General features: G+C 39.9%; 3 protein-coding genes across 3 annotated transcripts; all 3 read left to right on the forward strand.

Moving 5' to 3' along the window:
* The first annotated feature begins 592 nt into the window (after positions 1 to 592).
* On the forward strand, positions 593 to 3,268 carry tomm22 (translocase of outer mitochondrial membrane 22 homolog (yeast)). The gene is made up of 4 exons (XM_054599294.1): positions 593 to 909; positions 1,410 to 1,528; positions 1,793 to 1,910; positions 2,114 to 3,268. Exons 1-4 carry the CDS (start codon positions 820 to 822, stop codon positions 2,186 to 2,188), a joined length of 402 nt encoding a protein of 133 aa, XP_054455269.1. The 5' UTR covers positions 593 to 819; the 3' UTR covers positions 2,189 to 3,268.
* Positions 3,269 to 4,253: 985 nt separating this feature from the next.
* On the forward strand, positions 4,254 to 8,491 carry dmc1 (DNA meiotic recombinase 1). Its single transcript, XM_054598987.1, has 13 exons — positions 4,254 to 4,524; positions 4,871 to 4,915; positions 5,018 to 5,164; positions 5,291 to 5,373; positions 5,936 to 5,988; positions 6,102 to 6,143; positions 6,233 to 6,305; positions 6,613 to 6,704; positions 6,811 to 6,884; positions 7,058 to 7,172; positions 7,422 to 7,482; positions 7,578 to 7,694; positions 8,385 to 8,491. Exons 1-13 carry the CDS (start codon positions 4,468 to 4,470, stop codon positions 8,452 to 8,454), a joined length of 1,029 nt encoding a protein of 342 aa, XP_054454962.1. The 5' UTR covers positions 4,254 to 4,467; the 3' UTR covers positions 8,455 to 8,491.
* A 290-nt stretch (positions 8,492 to 8,781) lies between these two features.
* Positions 8,782 to 19,264, forward strand: gspt1 (G1 to S phase transition 1). The gene is made up of 14 exons (XM_054598475.1): positions 8,782 to 9,207; positions 9,483 to 9,527; positions 11,320 to 11,595; positions 11,691 to 11,724; positions 12,036 to 12,113; positions 12,400 to 12,580; positions 12,937 to 13,091; positions 13,341 to 13,481; positions 15,066 to 15,159; positions 16,626 to 16,706; positions 16,952 to 17,125; positions 17,893 to 17,982; positions 18,133 to 18,301; positions 18,482 to 19,264. Exons 1-14 carry the CDS (start codon positions 9,012 to 9,014, stop codon positions 18,532 to 18,534), a joined length of 1,767 nt encoding a protein of 588 aa, XP_054454450.1. The 5' UTR covers positions 8,782 to 9,011; the 3' UTR covers positions 18,535 to 19,264.
* The last annotated feature ends 225 nt before the right edge of the window (positions 19,265 to 19,489 follow it).

A 19,489-nucleotide genomic window follows, 5' to 3' on the forward strand; every position in this document is an offset into this window, starting at 1 on the left:
TAATAACTTTACCAATGTACTAGTGTTCCAAAGCTCTGTTCATGTTTTGGGTGTTACAACACTATGTACTAGTGCTAAAAAAAACGAATTTAGTGTTCCAACAATACAGATGTATGTTATGATATAACAATGTATATTACTTACAGTACCAGTCAAAAGTTTGGACACACCTTCTCATTCAACTACTTTGAAGAATCTAAAATATAAAACATATTCTAGTTTGTTGAGCATTTGTTTGTTTACCACATAATTCCATATGTGTTCCTTCATAGTTTGGATGTCTTCAATATTAATCTACAATGTAGAACAAAATAAAAATAAGAGAAAAAAACCATTGAATGAGAAGGTGTGTCCAAACTTTTGACTGGTACTGTACATTGTTTGAAATAATTCAGTTTCATCTGCTATTTAAAATAGCCGTTCAAATCTAAGGTTTGATAAAGTGTAGATTTTATATTTCAATGACGTCTTGGGAAGCCCCGAACTCACTGCTGGACAAACCAACTCGTATCACAAACACCACAGGCTGCCATGAGACCGCCGCACCGACAGGGGGCGCACTTCGTTTCTGGGTGAAGTAGAAACTGACCCCTGCCCTGCTGTCGTAATGCGTCCCTGACGAGACTCACGTTTCCCCACTGTGACCTCGGATTGTCGTTGAGCAGATGCACGCCTCCTAGCATTAGCTTTGATGAAAGCCTGTGGGAAGTCGTCAGAAACACACTAAACGGACCGTCGGCTTCTTCGTGTTTTCTAGCGACTCCTCCGCCGAGCACGCAGCTGATCGAGCCGACAGAGAGGAGCGGGTTAGCAGGAGACATGGCCGCAATTGAGGAGCTTTCCCCCGCTGCGGGCCCGGTGTCCACCCGGCCCCCCGAGAACGAGATTGACGACGACGAGGATGAAGATGTAAGTGGCTAGTCATCCTGGGGTACTAAGGGAATGTGTTCAAGAACAACCCAAAAAACAAAGAGTGGCACTGATCTGTCTTGGCTTAGAATGACGGCTAAACCAATGCTAACTAGTTAGCACCTGAAGTGTTCTGGCAGTGAGAGACCCTGCATGATTTCCTGGTCTGTTGCAAGCATACACAATTGTTAAAATAGTGTTTAATCTAACTAGCAGTAATTTCCCTATTATGTCATGACAGTAGCAAAATAATAATAATTCAGTGTAAACACCAGCTAAACCAACCTTTAGCAAGCTTTAGGATAGATCATATGGAAAAACTATAATTACCTAGCTTAGTTGTGGATCAATGTGTTGCAGAATGATAATAAATGATCCTTGAAATTAATGTGGATTTATTTTTTCTGCATGCCTTTATTCATATGAGATGCTGCTTGAGTGCTTACTCATTCTTTCTGTATCAAAGTGTGATGACTGATGTTTGTATCTGCCTCCTTCAGCTGGATGAAACACTGATGGAGAGGTTGTGGGGCCTGACAGAGATGTTCCCTGACACACTTCGCACTGCTGCTGAAGTGTCTGCACAATGCTCTGTCTCAATGGCCAAGAAGTTTTACAGGTAGATATGATGTCTCAACTGGTCATTGCAGGAATTTATACAAAGTCATGGTGGCCCAGTGGATCAAGAGATCAACTACTAATTCATAGGCCTGATCCGAGCACCAGCCACAGTGGTCCTGTGTTTGTTTTCTTAAGTTAGACTCGCATTACAAAACAGTAACGCATTGTTAATCACTGGAGGCTAATTTTAGAAACAAAAGTCCTCAGTCCATTCCTTGGACTGGCACAGCTTAAAAACTAATCAGATGTTAACTTGTTTCAGTTTTTCCCGCTCGGCGCTCTGGGTCGGTACTACCTCCTTCATGATCTTGGTGCTGCCGGTTGTGTTTGAGACGGAGAGACTACAGCTGGAGCAGCAGCAGCTACAACAGCAGAGACAGGTGAGGGGTCATGTGCATGCACGGTAGCCAGTAGCTGAGAGACGGCCACAAACACTTAAGGTTTTACAGCTGTGGGGAAGCAAGTGTTGACACATACTGAGGAATGAATGCTGTATGAACAGTGATGACAAATTCGAATGGATTCATGTGCTTTTTGGGTTAACTGATGAACAGCCTGAACAATCAACTCTTTTTGCTTCCAGATTCTGTTGGGGCCCAACACTGGAATGTCTGGTGGGATGCCGGGCATGATGCCTCCTGCACCTGGCAAGATGTGAAACACAGAAAGTGGCCAACATGAACCTGAGATCTGCTGCTAGGCGATACAGCGCGGCCGGTCGCAAGGAGAGACAGAGAGACCATGGAGAAGGGCAAAGAACTGCAGTTAAAAGAAAAGAAAAGCAAAAGCTGGATGTCAACAGCATGAAAGGCCCACTCCAACATATGGATCGGCCGATGGGATTGGAGGAGGATGTGATGCGTTTCTAACACTTCTCTCTCACTGTCTCTCCTTACTCCAACATCATGCAGAGACTTATTTCCAGGAGCACTGCTTCTATTTTCTTTCTCATTTTTTTAAAATAAATACTTCTATCAACATGAATAATTTGTTCTTTAGGGGATAGTAGGTATAAGTGGATAAATTTAAAGCAAAAAGGTTACCAAATTGTATGTCATGGTGTTTGCAGTCAGAAGAACATGGCTATACCTACAGTATGTTAGCAGTTTTGTTAATCATTGTCATGAGCTTGCTGGCTCCACTTTCACAGAAGGATTATGTGACTAAAACATCTAACAGACAGGTCTGATGCATTGTGAACCACACTGTAAACGCTATTAATTGATATGTGGTCGACAGGAGTGCCTCTTGAAGTTCGACAAGCTAAATTACACTCTTTTCTATGTGGCCTATTCCTATCTGTACATTTGTCACATGTCACCTTTCAAAGTAAGAGTATCTACAGTGTTGATGTCAGGGTGCAATGTCTCTCACTTCAGTTACCGGTTTGATTACATTGCTCTAGTTTTAAGCAATAGATTGTATAATGCAACAACACCAGATTCCATGCTGTTAAGTTATTCAGAGATTGTTGGGTATGTAAAGAGTGAAATGATATTATCATTGAAGATAATTTAATTTCCCGTGCCATAAGGTTTTGGACAAATTTTATGGTGATCGACGGAAATGTTCTGCTAAATGTCTCATATCGTCCTGACATGTCCGGTCTGTATTATGTTATTTTCTATTCTCTTTTGCCATCCATGTGAATTTACAATCTCTTTCTTCTTTTCAGTAAGCAAACCATGTCTCTGTTTTCTGTTCAACATGACTGCGGTAATTAAAACACCAAATCAAATGGAAAGTCAAGTGTTTACTTTCAGCATGTTGGTTGAGTCATTAAACAGAATTAAGTAGATATTTATGAACGACAGACCAAACTAAATTATATTGTTGAAGACATTAACAAGTAATTAATGTTTTGTAATATTAAGAGGAGTGTAGGGTTGTTTTACTGAATGCTTTTAATTATTTTTACAAATTGTAGATATGTTTTATGTCTCAATATGGGTATTCGACTGAAATGCCTTATACACCTTTTGATAGCAGCCTTTTTTACTTTTCATAGCAGGAAAAGCACAGGCTCAATCATGAATTTAATTATTGTGATTACCTGAAAGCTGGAACCTGAGCACCTAAATATAATGTGGCCATAATTTATGATATTATGGAAATGTGTTCTTGTCCTGTTGTGGCATATCAACATGTCAGCAGTGAAAATCTCCCATTATTGTAGTCATGATGCTTTTTTTTTTTTTTTACTACAGTGTCATGAATACAACTATGCCCAATCCCCATTGCCTTATAGCCACGCCAAAATAATATTTAAAATTTTCCAGAATACAGCACATGCATTTTCAAACACTATAAAGAGTCTAGAAATGAAAGAATATCTATGCACACTTTTTTTTTTTTTATTTCCCGTGTCCAATGCTTCATTCACTGCTCTTTTCAGCTCCTGTTCCTGGGAGTTATTTTGGGAAAAATGTTATCTTTGGCTCAGATCAGTAACTAATGAGCATTTTTGAAAATCACTATTACTACTAATACTAACACTTAGAAATCACTTTAAGAAGTTGTACATGTTCGCACTTGAAAGCAATAATTGTTAGAAATGTCACGATACATCCCTAGCTTATGTTCGATCAACTGATACAAATTGTATAATTTCTGACTGCACTTGAACGGAACAAGATCTCGAGTTCCCGCCAGTTTGTCTCACGCTAGCTCCTGCTTTTATGTGTTTAACCATTATCTCTTGTCGTTTTGCTGCTGACGCAAGTGAACAAGCACATGTCCTATTGTTTAATAGTTTTACTGAAAGTCTTACTTTCTATTACTTTCTATAGCCATAGCTAGCTAAGTTAGCACTTTAGATAGACAGGCTAGCTGCATTAGCTTAGCTTACCTAGCTGGCTAAAGATACTTGCTAATTGACAGTAAGTGAATCAGTAAGATCCATTTTATCTTCAACCTTTAACCCAAACTACATTGACAATGAAAGCTGCAGAGGATCAGGTTGTTGAAGAGGATACTAGTTTTCAGGATGATGAGGTAAGATATATGTTAAGTTAAGTTATAAGATGATATCATATAATAGTTAAGCATTTCAATATATCTTTATTAACTAACTTTGGCCTTCCCTGACTAGAAAATCCCCCACAGCTGTAAAACATGTGGCCTGTCAAATATTTGAAATGACCAAGCCGACCAGAATCAATTTATATATAATATCATTTTAATTTAAAACAATGTATGACAACAGTATTACAACCTAATTTAAATGTTTTTATTAGTAAGTTATATTACAAATGTTTTTAAGGTAAACCTTCTCAATAATTAAGTTAACTTCTCAGCAACTAACTCATGTAGATTTACCTTTTCTCTTGAAACCTAACAGGAACCCTTCTTCCAAGACATTGACCTCCTACAGAAACATGGGATTGTGAGTAGAAAGCATGTCTGTGATCAGATCAAGGTTTCCCGTCAGATTTAAAGTCAGGTGTCTCTGTAAATATATCACTCTCTTTCCAACCCGTGACCACAGAATATGGCAGACATAAAAAAGATGAAGTTAGTGGGCATCTGCACTATAAAGGGGATCCAGATGACTACTCGAAAGGCTTTGTGCAACATCAAGGGCCTGTCGGAGGCAAAAGTGGAAAAGATTAAGGAGGCTGCTGGGAAAATGCTGGTAAAATGGGATTTTCTACTGTGTATTAAACGTCATTCTTCAACCTGTACTACTTTCCTCTGGTTGCCTTCAGACTGAATTACTGGAGAATCTTTTTTGTATTAGATCATTTTCTTTACATTGTAGAATGTTGGTTTCCAGACCGCCTTTGAGTACAGTGCAAAGAGGAAGCAGGTGTTTCACATCACAACCGGGAGCCAGGAGTTTGAGTTAAGATTTTCCCTTAATGTTGATAACTTCTGGACTCTAGGATTTACACTGCTGAACATTTTATTTGTATATTTATATTTAATGCTTTCACAATTACATATACCCATTTACTCAAGATGGGATATATAGTGATTTCATACAGAGAATATCCCGGGACTCAAATTGTTCTGATATAATGATGTAGCTTTAATGTGTCTCATCATTGTCTTAAAGGCTACATTACCGTTAATTGATGTGATTTTCTTAATTTGTTACACTTTTTTAAGCAAAGCGAAAAAACAATGAACTCCGCAATATGCTGGTTTATTTAATCTACATTACTAATGATTATTTTGTCAGAGCACCAATGGTCAAAACCAAAATATTGACACATTGTTTTTACCAGATTCATTGACACCTAGAAATGATGTTTGTAAGTTTGATTTTACTGTAATATGTATTTGGCAGGTATGTCTAAGTTTTTCAACACATTGCATTAACCAGCAGATGCTGTGGCTAGGTGGATACAAATAATAAGTTAGTTTCTCTGATTGTGACAACATGTATCTTTTATCGCTACAGTAAACTTTTGGGTGGCGGTATAGAGAGTATGGCTATCACGGAGGCCTTTGGAGGTGAGGACATGTCTTCCTATAGCAAAATATACTGTGTATGGTTATACCTTTTTAAATACCACTCAGTTTTCAGCACTGGCTCAAAACTATTCCTACATCATTTCATCCTACAGAGTTCCGCACGGGGAAAACCCAGCTGTCTCACACATTCTGTGGTGAGTAAGGAGCTTTTTGGAAAATGGCTGCCTCAAAGGGGTAAAGCAACACTGTGCAAGTCAAGTGAAACAGGTGTTGTTTTGTCCAGTCACTGCCCAGCTGCCAGGCGAGGATGGCTACACGGGCGGGAAAATCGTCTTCATTGACACAGAGAACACCTTGTATCCTCATAATGATTGGAACAATTACACAACATTTGACGTGCATTTAGGTTGATGATTTAATCGCCTGTATCTCTTATCTGAAGTATCAAGTGTCTTCCAGGAATAACCCTGGCTATAGATAGCACTACATTGCCCCATACATATCATCCCACCATGTGCTGTTTTAGAAAACATGTTTATGAGAGATGTTTCTCCAGTAGTTGTCCTAATGTGACTACATATGTTATATATGTTCATGTGTGTATCACTATGTATTCTTGTTCTGTTCATTCATCCTTGACTGGTACCTTGACTCTGGTCCAAGTCGTCCAGACAGACTGAGAGACATCGCTGACAGGTTTAATGTGGACCACGGTGCAGTGCTGGACAACGTGCTTTATGCCCGGGCCTATACCAGTACGAACATGCACTTAATATAGTTTGACACATTTGTGGCGTGCAGAGGAAGAGCAGTTTGTAATATTTTGTTGTATTAAACTTTTGTCTTTTTGCCACTTCTCAGGTGAGCACCAGATGGAGCTGTTGGACTTTGTAGCTGCCAAATTCCATGAGGAAGGAGGAGTGTTCAAGCTTTTGGTGACTATCACAATGAACTAGAGGAGCTTCTTTACATATTCATCCTGTTTGTGGTTTAACTCCCTCCCCTCTATTTTAATAATTCTCTATGAAGCTATTGGGGGGCAATTTTTTTTGTGTGTGTGTTGAATATCAGGCAGGAAATCTGTAATTTTGCTCCTCCCTGTCTTCAGATCATCGACTCCATCATGGCTCTGTTCAGAGTAGACTTTTCTGGTCGAGGCGAGCTGGCTGAGCGGCAGCAGAAACTGGCCCAGATGCTCTCCAGGCTGCAGAAGATCTCTGAAGGTCTGAACCAGGAGTGTGCTTCTATACAAATATGTAAAATCACAAACATCAGCCATATACAGTATGTACATATACATGTGCAGGGAATGTCTGCAGATTTTAATATTGCTGTTTGTTGACTAGTTCATCTTTGGTGTCTCTCAGTAGGTGGTCACAAATATGCACACAGTATAAAAGAGTAATTTACCTAATAATGACCATTATTTAAGTATTTTGCCCATGTTTGGTTTTCATTTATGTTTTTCTTAGAGTACAACGTAGCAGTGTTTCTCACCAACCAAATGACAGCTGATCCCGGTGCAGGAATGTCGTAAGAGTCATTCATTAATAAATTGTTTGAAGTTTGAAATTCTGTTTCCTGTCATTGGTCAAAGCTTTGATCAAACTTTGCTGTCCTCGTTTTAGGTTTCAAGCTGATCCCAAGAAGCCAATTGGTGGGCATATCCTGGCCCACGCCTCCACCACACGGATCAGTTTGAGGAAGGGGCGTGCCGAGATGAGAATTGCCAAAATATTTGACAGGTAGTTAGTTGGCTGTTATTTTTTCTGTAACATTGGTAATGCAGGATCTTTTTTGATTCAGTGAATTACGATGCACAACATATTGTTACGTAAAAGGTTGCGCTGACTATTTTTGCCTACCATGGCAGAAAAGTGTCTTGCAGAAAGGGAAGTTGCTGCATCAAGACCAGACATCACTTCATTTCCATACCATAGATGGTGTGATATCACAATAAGGTCTTCTGCATTTCATGTTAAAGCTCAAGGCCTGAAATGGTTTTGGACTCTGTTTAACATTGCCTTTTGTGTGTCCTAAAGTAATATTCCACCCAAAATGTATCTTGTGATTTAAATATGAAACACTTATTTTCAAGATGAGCCTATTTTTGTACCTGCTCATCATCAGCATAGTCCCAATATGAAAATGTTTATTTAAACAAACCTTTGGTGGGATGATTTGGTGGTTCTAGTAAACTAAAGGTGGTTGCTTCGACGTGATTTTCAGGGCTTTAATCTGGTCTGAGAAATGAACTCAGACCTCCGTAATAGATTTATTTGAACAGTGAAAATATTAGGGACTCACATTTGCATTTCTCATTTATCTCTCCTTCTTGATATCCTCTAGTCCCGACATGCCTGAGAATGAGGCCACAAATATTAGGGACTCACATTTGCATTTCTCATTTATCTCTCCTTCTTGATATCCTCTAGTCCCGACATGCCTGAGAATGAGGCCACTTTTGCCATCACTGCTGGAGGAGTTACTGATGCCAAGGAGTGAAGGATTGAAGGAAGAGAGACACACACGTGTTAACATAGTCCCCTGTTACCATCAGTTTAAACTTATTTCATGTATTTTAAATGGATTTATTTATTGAGTTTTTTCTTAAACTTTTATATAATATATTAACTTCTTAAAGTTACACTGACCATTTTGTACCATGGTACTTTTGATGTATTTATTCTACACTTCGTAGTATTTTTCCTGTTATTTCATGTTGGAATAAACACAAAAATATAAGACTCTATTGTGCACTTTTTATAGTTTATAGCTCAAATAAAGAGATCAAGATGAATGTCCAGTTAGAGGTAACGTGATGACGCGGTGCTGGCCTCTAGCGGTGTTTGCAGGACTTGCAGCGGCTGAACGCCACTTCTCGTCGGCTACGGGATCCATATGCTTGCGAAAGCAAAGCTTTAACAAAGCAATGGGAACTCCACCAAATGTGCTGCTAAGAGTCTGAAACACACCAGCAACTCAACGCGTCACGACGGGACTACACAAGACCATCCACCTCCCCGGCCACGGACAGCTTGTCAACTCTGGCGAACGGAGCGATGGACCCGAGAGACACAGCCCCGGATTCGTGGGAGCTGGAGGAGGATGCCGAGGCCCCGGTTGCCGCGGCGGAGCTCCCGTCCGCCTTCGCCGCCCTCAACGTCAACGCCAAGCCGTTCGTCCCCAACATTAACGCCCCGGTGTTCATACCGAGCTTCCTTCAAGCCGACACGGTGGACATGCCGGCTTCAGACGGTGCGTGGACGCCAGGCAGCTGGCTGGAAGTTAGCTTAACTTGCTAGCTCGCTTGCTAATCCAGCTATGTCAGCCTTCCTGTCGGAGACCCGCCGTGTCCCTAACAGACACCGTGATCTCCACTAACTAGTCAACAAGTCTGCTCGGGTGTCAGTCGTGTGTCGTAATGGTGCAATAGCTGATTTATAACGCGGTCACAAGACGTCAGCCGTTAACATGCGTGTCCAATGAATATTTATCAAAAGTTTGACATGCGGTGCTTTCTCTCTCCAAAGGTGCCCCCGACCCAGTGGCCAGCATGGAGGTGGCAGAAACAGCCGGTACGCATGATCACACAGTGTACCAAAGCACTGGATGTTAAGGTTATCAAGGTACACCTCAGGTGGTGTGACCACAGGACAGGTGTGGTTATAGGCTCAGGTGTGTACATTTACCTGGAGCCAGATTATACAATCACAGACCAAACCTCATGCAGACTGTGAGATGGGTGTTTGGCTGTTGTTGGTTAACTTACTGAGCCATATTTGGATTGCTGGCAGAGGTAAACCTATGTGCATGGGCCTACGTATAATATGATGCAACCTCACTTGTCCCTGCCCGAAATAGACATCCCATTGGCACTCACTGATGTGTGTGTGTGAGGTTCTACTTTTTCGAGGCCTGCAATTTGTCAGATCACTATATTTTTTTTTAATTTATTTATTTATTTATTTGACCACTTTGTGCTGACTAGTTTTAATTTGCCTGAGTCAAGTTCATTCACATTCTTGGACTGACCCCGAGATGTGGTGTGCCTCTACTTAAGTGACAGATAGCTGGTGGTGTTTTTGTTTTTTAATAGAGTGGCTAAGCAACACAGCTGTGGCAGAGTGACACTGAGAGAAAAAAAAAAAGATCAGGTGTAGTGTGTGTATATAAGAAGCACACAGTGAGTGTGACCTGCAGAAACCTTTCCTTTCCACATTTCCTACAGGCATATTCACTGTGATGCTTGTTCTAATACCTTGTTAAATATCTCTTTACATGTCTGAAAGAAAAGTTATAATTACAGCATGATGAGACTGTCGACGTTGTCGGGGCAATATCTCACTGGCTGATTATAAATGAGGAGGGTTGAGAGGGAAATAGGCTTTGTGCATGACTGCTGGGCTGCATAATTTCATAGTTACGGACATGGGAGGCTTATTTGTTGCCAGGGGAAGATGCCTCTTCTGCAGGGCTCAGCAGATTTCAGTTTACCATTGTTTTGTTGTTTTTCTTTTAGTTGTACTTGTCTGCTCGGCAGAGCGTTGCATAGATTGTGTTTCTAACAAGTGGACAGAACAAATGAATGATTAACTGCAGAACACAGACGGGGAAGTCCTGCAACTCTTGAAATGATCAGTGAAGGAAAATGAATTATATGAACACGTGCTATCCTAGAGGTCTTTATATGACACATATGGAGTTTCAAGGCACTGGTCCAATAGTAGTAGGTGCACCTGGAAATTAAATGTCAGTGTCATAGTTTTTGCAGCAGTTAAGTTTTTTTTTTTATAAGATTTTAAGATTAGAATTACCTAAAAATATCCACGCTAGAACAAAACCAACAGTTGACCTTGTCGTTGGGCAGCTGTTGCATTTATTTCACTCTGACAGAATTGACATTGTAGTAGCAGTTTATTTCATTATAACTGTAACTTTTGTAAATGGTGTCGAACATTAGTTTTACTGAGGTTACACTGGTAAAAACTTTTAAAGACTGGTTTTAAAGCAGGTTCACTGGAATCTAGATACATTTTGAAATATATGACACAACTACACCTACATAGCACCCAATAATAACACTCAAAAGAAACATGATGTCAAAAATAAAACATGTGAATGATAATGGTGTTGGAAATACAAGGGGATCTCATTCCACATTTTGATGCAAATATGGTAAAATGTTGGTCAAATTTGGTATAAACATAAAACTGGCAGAAAGGATTCACTCATGATCAAACTGCAGGTTTTCATTCCAGTGAAAAAAGTTTGTCATATCATTACTTAATTCCTCCTCAATCCAAGCTGTGGGTTGCAATTAGCATCCACACCTGACACAGAAATAACAGGTGTAGTGAATGTGTATAGTTCCAGCTCCAGTGGAGAATGGCGGCACAGAGGCCGACATGACCACAGAGGAAGAGACGTGGGAGCAGAAGGAGGAGCCAGGGGGAGAAGGAGGAGGAGGAGGCGGACAGGAGGACCTTGGATCAGGAGGAGCCTGTGAAGAGGGCACGGCGAGGAATGAGGACGAGGAGATGATGGAAGAAGAAGAGGAGGAGATGCCAATGCCCAAGGTGGCGCCGGCACCACCCGATGCCCCCAAGAAAGAACATGTGAACGTGGTCTTCATCGGTCACGTGGGTGCGTCTCATTTGTGTTTGTATTCATTTATCTTAGAAATAAATGTGTACATATTTATTCATCTCATGATGTTTGTACCTGTTTGTGTCTGATAGATGCTGGTAAATCAACTATTGGAGGGCAGATCATGTGAGTAATCCTTTTTTTTACATTCTATTTTGGCTGATCGCAGGGCTGCACAATGGATAAAAACATCTAGTATATATCTTAAACTAGTAAAGTGACCTTTTAGTTTCTTTTTAATTGAATTAAACTATGTCAAACATCAAAAATCAATGTAAATGTTTGCCACTATGACTGTCAGCTCCAATGTAACAGGTGGCCTCTTACACAACAGTGTTTTCCAGTTTAAGCCTCAGTTTCACCTTTGCCTCCATAATGACAAAGATACAATAAATGATGCTCTTACCACCGGCTTTTCTTTGTTTTCTTCTTTCTAGGTACTTAACTGGAATGGTGGAAAAGCGAACCCTGGAAAAATATGAAAGAGAAGCGAAAGAAAAGAACAGGGAGACATGGTGAGTCTAAAAACAGCATACATTTGAATTGGATTTGTTTTTTCCTCGTGTCTAATATTTATATATGTGGACAAATTGCAGTAAACTGCTTAAATTATTTTAATGGAAGCCCCCAGAAGCCTTGAATTTGACTTACCATATGTTGTTTTGCATGTTTCAATGTGAATAATTCAAGCAAATGTCGCATAGGTTTTGATTACAACAGGGTTGATTGACCCAGCAATCTTAAGTGCTTATAACAGAGTTATGAAAAACACAAATTAACAAGTGAATACGGCTGTTGCAGGTACCTGTCGTGGGCGCTGGACACAAACCAGGAGGAGAGAGACAAAGGGAAGACGGTGGAGGTCGGGAGAGCCTACTTTGAGACGGAGAAAAAACATTTCACTATCCTGGATGCCCCCGGACACAAGAGCTTTGTCCCCAACATGATCGGTGGAGCGTCACAAGCCGACCTGGCAGTCCTGGTGAGATGGACAGGGACATAAAACAAACTGCTAACTAGCCCGAAACCTCTGACAGTACATTATATATATATATATATATATATATGTATATATATGTGTGTATATATATATATGTGTGTGTGTATATATATATGACTGTATCTACATTTATATATATTTTCTACATTTATTAGTAAATCATTCCACTGGTGAGATACTTCACCGCAGGAAAAAAAGGATATATGTCCATGGAAACTTCTCAAACAACCTCTGCAGCATAATCCACTGTCCATCTTTGTTATGCATTTTATGAAAAGATTCTTTAAATGACACTGACTGCTGGAATAACCTCTGCCTCCCTTATTGGTTTGTATCAGGTGATTTCAGCAAGAAAGGGGGAGTTTGAGACCGGCTTTGAGAAGGGTGGACAGACACGGGAACATGCCATGCTGGCTAAAACAGCAGGAGTAAAGCATCTCATTGTCCTGGTCAACAAGATGGACGACCCCACTGTCAACTGGAGCCTAGAAAGGTGACCTATAACTTTTGGAAAAAAATATATGATTTGTTTTATGTTGGCTTTAATGCTGTGACAGTTTCCTTTTCACATTTTTTTGGTGTTAAAACAACCGATTACAACGATATGCATTGGTACTGACGTTTCAGTTTTACTCAGATGTTGCTTCGATACCTCCCACAAGACTTCTGGCTCATTTTTTTAAAGATTCATGATGTTATGCATTTCATATTTTAGTAAAAAAAAAAAGCTACTTTTCTGCAGGTATGAAGAGTGTAAGGAAAAGCTGGTTCCATTTCTAAAGAAGGTGGGCTTCAACCCTAAGAAGGACATCCACTTTATGCCTTGCTCCGGACTCACAGGTGCCAACCTCAAGGACCCCGTAACCGAGTGCCCCTGGTACACGTAAGTGGGCTCTGTGTGTATTGTCCTCCTCTTAGCCATTATTTGCTACTGGCCGAACACAGCTACAAACACTCAATTTACTTGAACAAATAATGCTTTGTTAAACGTTAACAAAGTAGTCATAGCAGCCATGTTTTATCTCAAGGCATGAGGAGCATGAAATGTTGCATGGTCAAGGCTGCTCTTTCTGAAAAAATGAAAGGTACATTCAGGAACCCTGGAGGTGATCGGTGAGATCTGGTATGCGCCGCTGACACATTTTCTATTCACAGTAGAGGCATTCTTGGCATCTGTCTTTATAACGGAACGTATTTATTCCCTGTAATCTTGCGGCTCCATACTGTAGACTTCTTGAACATGTTGCTGCCCAACAAGTGCTTGTTCTTTTTTATGATAATGTTGAATTAGGCCACCAAACACTATCACATGCCATCTCCATCTCATACAGGCATTCTGTTCTGACCTTTCCATTTGTATAGAGCAGTGGTTCTCAACCTTCTTTCAGTGATGTACCCCCTGTGAAATACTTTTTTAGCCAAGTACCCCCTAACCAGCGCAAAGCATTTTTGGTTGAAAAAAATATGTAATACTAAGCGCTCTGCCATCAGTGTCTGATTTATTAAACTGTAATGCAACACTGACGATTGCATTGTTGCATTAAATTCAGTTTATGAAGTTACACTTATATTTTATTGAATATTTATTAAATAACAATTTTTAAAGGATTTTTGAATGGATGCTAATTTTAAATATATTTTTTAAAAATCTCATGTACCCCCTGGAGTGCCTTCACGTACCCCCAGGGGTACACGTACCCCCATTTGAGAACCACTGGTATAGCGTATAGAAGGACTAGCGCAAATTATATAAAATATATATTCATCAAAGACATTTCAGTGATGATTTTTTTTACCAACTATGATAAAAGTCCCAGTGAAAGGGAGTTTGAGCATCTTTAGCTTCTGTTCTGTGACATTTGCATAAGTGAAGCTCAGTATTTGAGCGGTGTATTTTACTCAAATTCTTCCCATTTAATGGGCCGCTAACCAGTGGGCACGCTCAGAATATCGCTCAATACTGAGCTAAAGGTGCTCTATACTTTCTGTGGCTACACACACACCTTGTTTGTCACCAAAAGGTGCAGATTGATTGATGGACAGATTCTGTGATATTATGGGTTGAAATTGGTGGGTACTAGCTTACGTAAGCACACTGCATATTTTGTTGTACAGGAAGAAAAGAGAATTGTATTTTTTACATAAATATAAGAAGAATTTGTAAAAGAAGAAAATTCAAAATTCCTGATATTGTTATAAAGGTGCACAATATGACAGGGATGTGATATTTGTTTTATGGAGTCTGTATTTTTTCTTAACCCTGGCTGCAATATTTGCAGCTGCTTCTGACTTGAACCAAAGCTGTGGTTTGATCCAAACTTTTATAAAAATAAAACTCAAAGGCTGTCACAAATCACTTAGTTGGCCATGGTCAGACACAGCAGCTGCACTCATGAAGACATTTCTGACCTCAGAAATAAAGAGTGGATTTTTTTAAATGTCTTTTATGATTTTTGTTCTTTACTAGGGGTATGCCATTTATTGCCCATCTGGACAGTTTGCCAAACTTCACCAGATCCAACGATGGACCAGTCAGACTACCTATTGTAGACAAGTACAAGGTGAGCAGCTGGAGGCCATTTATTTTATCTTTCTAAAGAGAGAAATACTGAAATCTGTAGCAGCTTGTCTCTTTCACTGCACTGTGTGGGCGTCCAATTTCTTTTGGCCAAAATCATTTTATGTTCCCTCTCCAGTTTGTCATTTTCCTTCCTGTTGGGCGATTTTTCAAGAGCACAACAACATGTTTACACACACACACACACACACACACACACACACACACACACACACACACACACACACACACACACACACACACACACACACACACTGCAGCCTCTGCATAGTCATTTTCTTTAAGATAAATCAGCGTCTTGGCACTCAGTTTAGATGTTGGAAGCAGTTCAACACATTCTGTAAGTGTTGGTGGAATTATTGGTGGAGTTGGAATGTCTCCCTACATTAATCATCTTTTCCTTTTCCACGTATCATCTTTTCTCGTTATCCTCTTGTCTTTAAGTTGTATAAATACTCCTCTCTCACTGTGATTGCACAAGTGGTTATATGATGAAGTAGACCCAACTGATTATGTTGCAGTAAACATGGTGCCACATACTAATGACCAGCCAAGACTTCCACACAGTAAGCTTTCTGCAGATCCAGCTGTGGATAAAACATTATTATTAATTATTATTCAATTATTAATAATGGGAGGGATACTGGAAATTCTGATTGTTAACCACAATCAAAAATGATCTTCCAAATGTGCACATTATTTTAAGCATTCTTGAAATTGTGGCGTAGTTTTTTTTTTTAGCTTGGATAAATTATAAGACTCTTCCATTGTTCGAGACCTATATACACAAATATACTATTTCACCCAACAAATTGACCATTTGTACATCAATTACGTGCACTGAAGTTTAATTGAAGTTAAACGTGGCCCCCATTTACTTCAACTCATCTTGCATTCCTCCAAGAAGTAAAATGGGGGCCATGTTTAACTTCAATTCATGGTGACTTTTCTCCATTTTTGATTCTGCGTTTATCGTTGAGGCATGTGAGAATGACGTTTTCTTTAAGAATTCAAGGTAACACAGGCCGACTTATTGACATATAAATGGTCATTTTGTGGGAAAAGTATTCCTTTGATGGGCTCAAGGTGCTTATATGATAAAGCAACACAAATACTGTGTAATGAACAAAAGTGCGAGAAAGCAAAAGTGAACAGTCGCTTTCATACTGAAGACCACAGTAATCATCAGCATTAAAACACCATTAGCCTACTCGTATTTGCCTGCTGTTATGTGAAAACAGGATACATGGTTTTCATTGGACAGTGACAAAATTCAGCATTTCCCAGAGTGCATTAGGTTTCCACTAGAATGTTTAACTGTACTTCAGATGTTATGGTCCACACTCATAAAACAGGATGCATAATATGACTCGTATGCATCAAGGTACTGATGTCTAACACTGAAATGCTCGGATCCTTCCTTCTTCACATGTGTTTGTGTCCTTGCAGGACATGGGCACAGTTATTCTGGGCAAGCTGGAGTCAGGATGCATCAGTAAAGCCCAGCAGCTGGTCATGATGCCAAACAGGGTGAGATCTCCTCTGTATGACTTAGCTCGTTCTCACAAGGGACCGATACACCGTCCCCTAGAAACAACTCCAAGGACTCATTCTTGAATTAAATTCCCTGCAGCCTGGATGGAAAGAAGATCCTGTAAACCAAAATGATATAGTTTCAGCCACATATCCTGTTTGTGTACAGTAATAATATGTTTATTTAAAAGCTAATTATTAAAATAACTGCATGTTTGTGTGTGTGTGTGTGTGTGTTGCAGCACACAGTGGAGGTACTGAGCCTGCTGAGCGACGACGTGGAGACAGACGATGCATGTCCCGGGGAGAATCTGAAGCTGAGGCTGAAGGGCATCGAGGAGGAGGAAATCCTCCCCGGTTTTATCCTCTGCAGCCCCGACAACCTCTGCCACTCCGGTCGCACCTTCGACGCACAGGTACATCCACACCAGATGACCGAAGTCACCGCATGCAGGCAGCTGTGTCCTCATCCTACATCTGACTTTCAGAGTCATTACTTGTGTGGAGAGTTTGAATTAATCTCTTCAGGTTGAGGCTGAATTAGCTGTAATTTATTCATTATATGCTAACAGATTGACTCTCCACCACACAGTCCTGTCGATTCAAAACGATTTTAACAGTTAAAGACACATTTTAAACCCACTTGGCACTCTGTAGCTTGTTTTGACTAATTTGCAGATGTGGACAGTGTAGATAATGAACTATTATATGAACTGATGTATCCGTCTCTGTTTCAATGCAATATTTGAGTATTACGAATATGTCAAATGAACTGATTGTGATTTTAAAATCTCTGAACTTTGGTTGATTGCAAATGTTCATAAATGAGATGGTAGACAGAAAAGGATCAAAGTTGTATTTATTTAGTTACTGATTATTTTGCATGTGAGGTTTTGTTTTGGTTGTTTGTGGAGTCTGTATTTTTTCTTAACCCTGGCTGCAATATTTTCAGCTGCTTCTGACCTGATACAGAGCTGTGGTTTGATCCAAACTTTTATAAATCTTCCAGAATGCCTTTGAAATAAAACTCAAAGGCTGTCACAAATCACTTAGTCTCCCATGGTCAGACACAGCAGCTGCACTCATGAAGACATTTCTGACCTCAGAAATAAAGAGTGGATTTTTTTAAATGTCTTTTATGACTAACTTTGGTTGATTGCAAATGTTCTCCTTTTTATTTCAGATCGTCATAATTGAGCACAAATCAATCATTTGTCCTGGTTACAATGCAGTCCTTCACATCCACACCTGCATTGAAGAAGTGCAAATTTCAGTAAGTTACTAAACCACCTTCAAAGGTGTTACTGAAACGTTTCACATTATTAGAGTGTTTTTTATTCTACTTTATTTGCTAAGTCGGTAGTGATAAATCTTCTGCTGGCCTTACTGGACTGTGGTTCTAAACTTTAAATCCTTACTGCAGGCCTTAATCTGTCTGGTGGACAAGAAGACAGGGGAAAAAAGCAAAACACGGCCACGCTTTGTGAAGCAGGACCAAGTGTGCATCGCCAGGCTCCGGGCAGCTGGAGTCATCTGCTTAGAGACCTTCAAAGACTTCCCCCAGATGGGACGATTCACACTGCGAGACGAAGGTAAGGACAGTGTGGGTGTGTGTTTGTAAGACAGTTTTTTGGCAAAAGCTTGCTTTGGAGATGTTAGCGCAGAGATAATAAATTGATTATTTACTTACTTCTGTGCACATAAGGCTTATTTATCCAATGATTTAATCCCCATTATGTCCCTCACTTTTCTCTTTGTATAACCTCCTCCAGGCAAAACCATCGCCATCGGCAAAGTGCTGAAGCTGGTGCCAGAAAAGGACTAAATGCAACAGTGTCCGCATGCATGGAGTTCTTCCACCTGTTACCTGAGGAGAAACGCTGCTAGAGCCGACCCAAACAGCTACTCTCTCTTTACACCCAACTATGCTGAGGAGAAGAGCAATGACAACGAGGAGTAATGAAGGAGATTAAAATTGCGTCAAATGAAGAAAAACAAGACTGAATCAGTTTTTATGATGAACAATATGAAACTAGAGACCAAGTCCAGTGTGTCAGCTTTCTCATATTGAGAGCTCAGCTATGCCACTAATGTAGCTACACGCCCCCCCCCCCCCCTTCTGTGCTCCCACGGCTAACCGCGCCGTCGGCTGGCCACGCCATTTGTTTTTAGAATGGAGATGGATGCAGTGTTACTGAGTTTGGGGAAGAAAAAAAAAAAAAGGAAATCTAAAGAATGATTTCATATACTGCAAAAGACCAGAGTCAGCCTGTAATTATAATTTGCAGGGGACATTTACCCTGTTTTTAAATTGGGATTGAGAATCCATTGGACATTTTATTTGGTTTTAAATATTGCCAGAATTTTTCATTTGGATCTCCACATGAGATGGTTAATTGGATTGAGCTCACATACTACTCATGAACCATAGATGAACACACTCACACAAACAGACAAACACAGCTGTTACATAATCTTAACTGAAAATAAATGATTAAGCTGCAACATAAAGGTGTATTTGTTTCCCTTTTAATAAATATTCCCATTTGGGACTTGCGATCAATGACCAATGTATCAATATTAATGCCATTTCCTTTTAAATATTAATAGCATAATATTATAGAAGTTACCTATCCTTTGTTGATCTAATATTAATATAGCTCGATGTGTTGCAACTCATAAATCAGATTTAAAAGCTGCTATTTTGACCCCTTTGGGCTGCCATACATTAGTAATTTATTTTAGCATTATATAAAACATTTCGGTTCAGTGCATGTACT

Source organism: Anoplopoma fimbria, chromosome 5 (assembly GCF_027596085.1).
Source record: "Anoplopoma fimbria isolate UVic2021 breed Golden Eagle Sablefish chromosome 5, Afim_UVic_2022, whole genome shotgun sequence".
NCBI lineage: Eukaryota > Metazoa > Chordata > Actinopteri > Perciformes > Anoplopomatidae > Anoplopoma > Anoplopoma fimbria.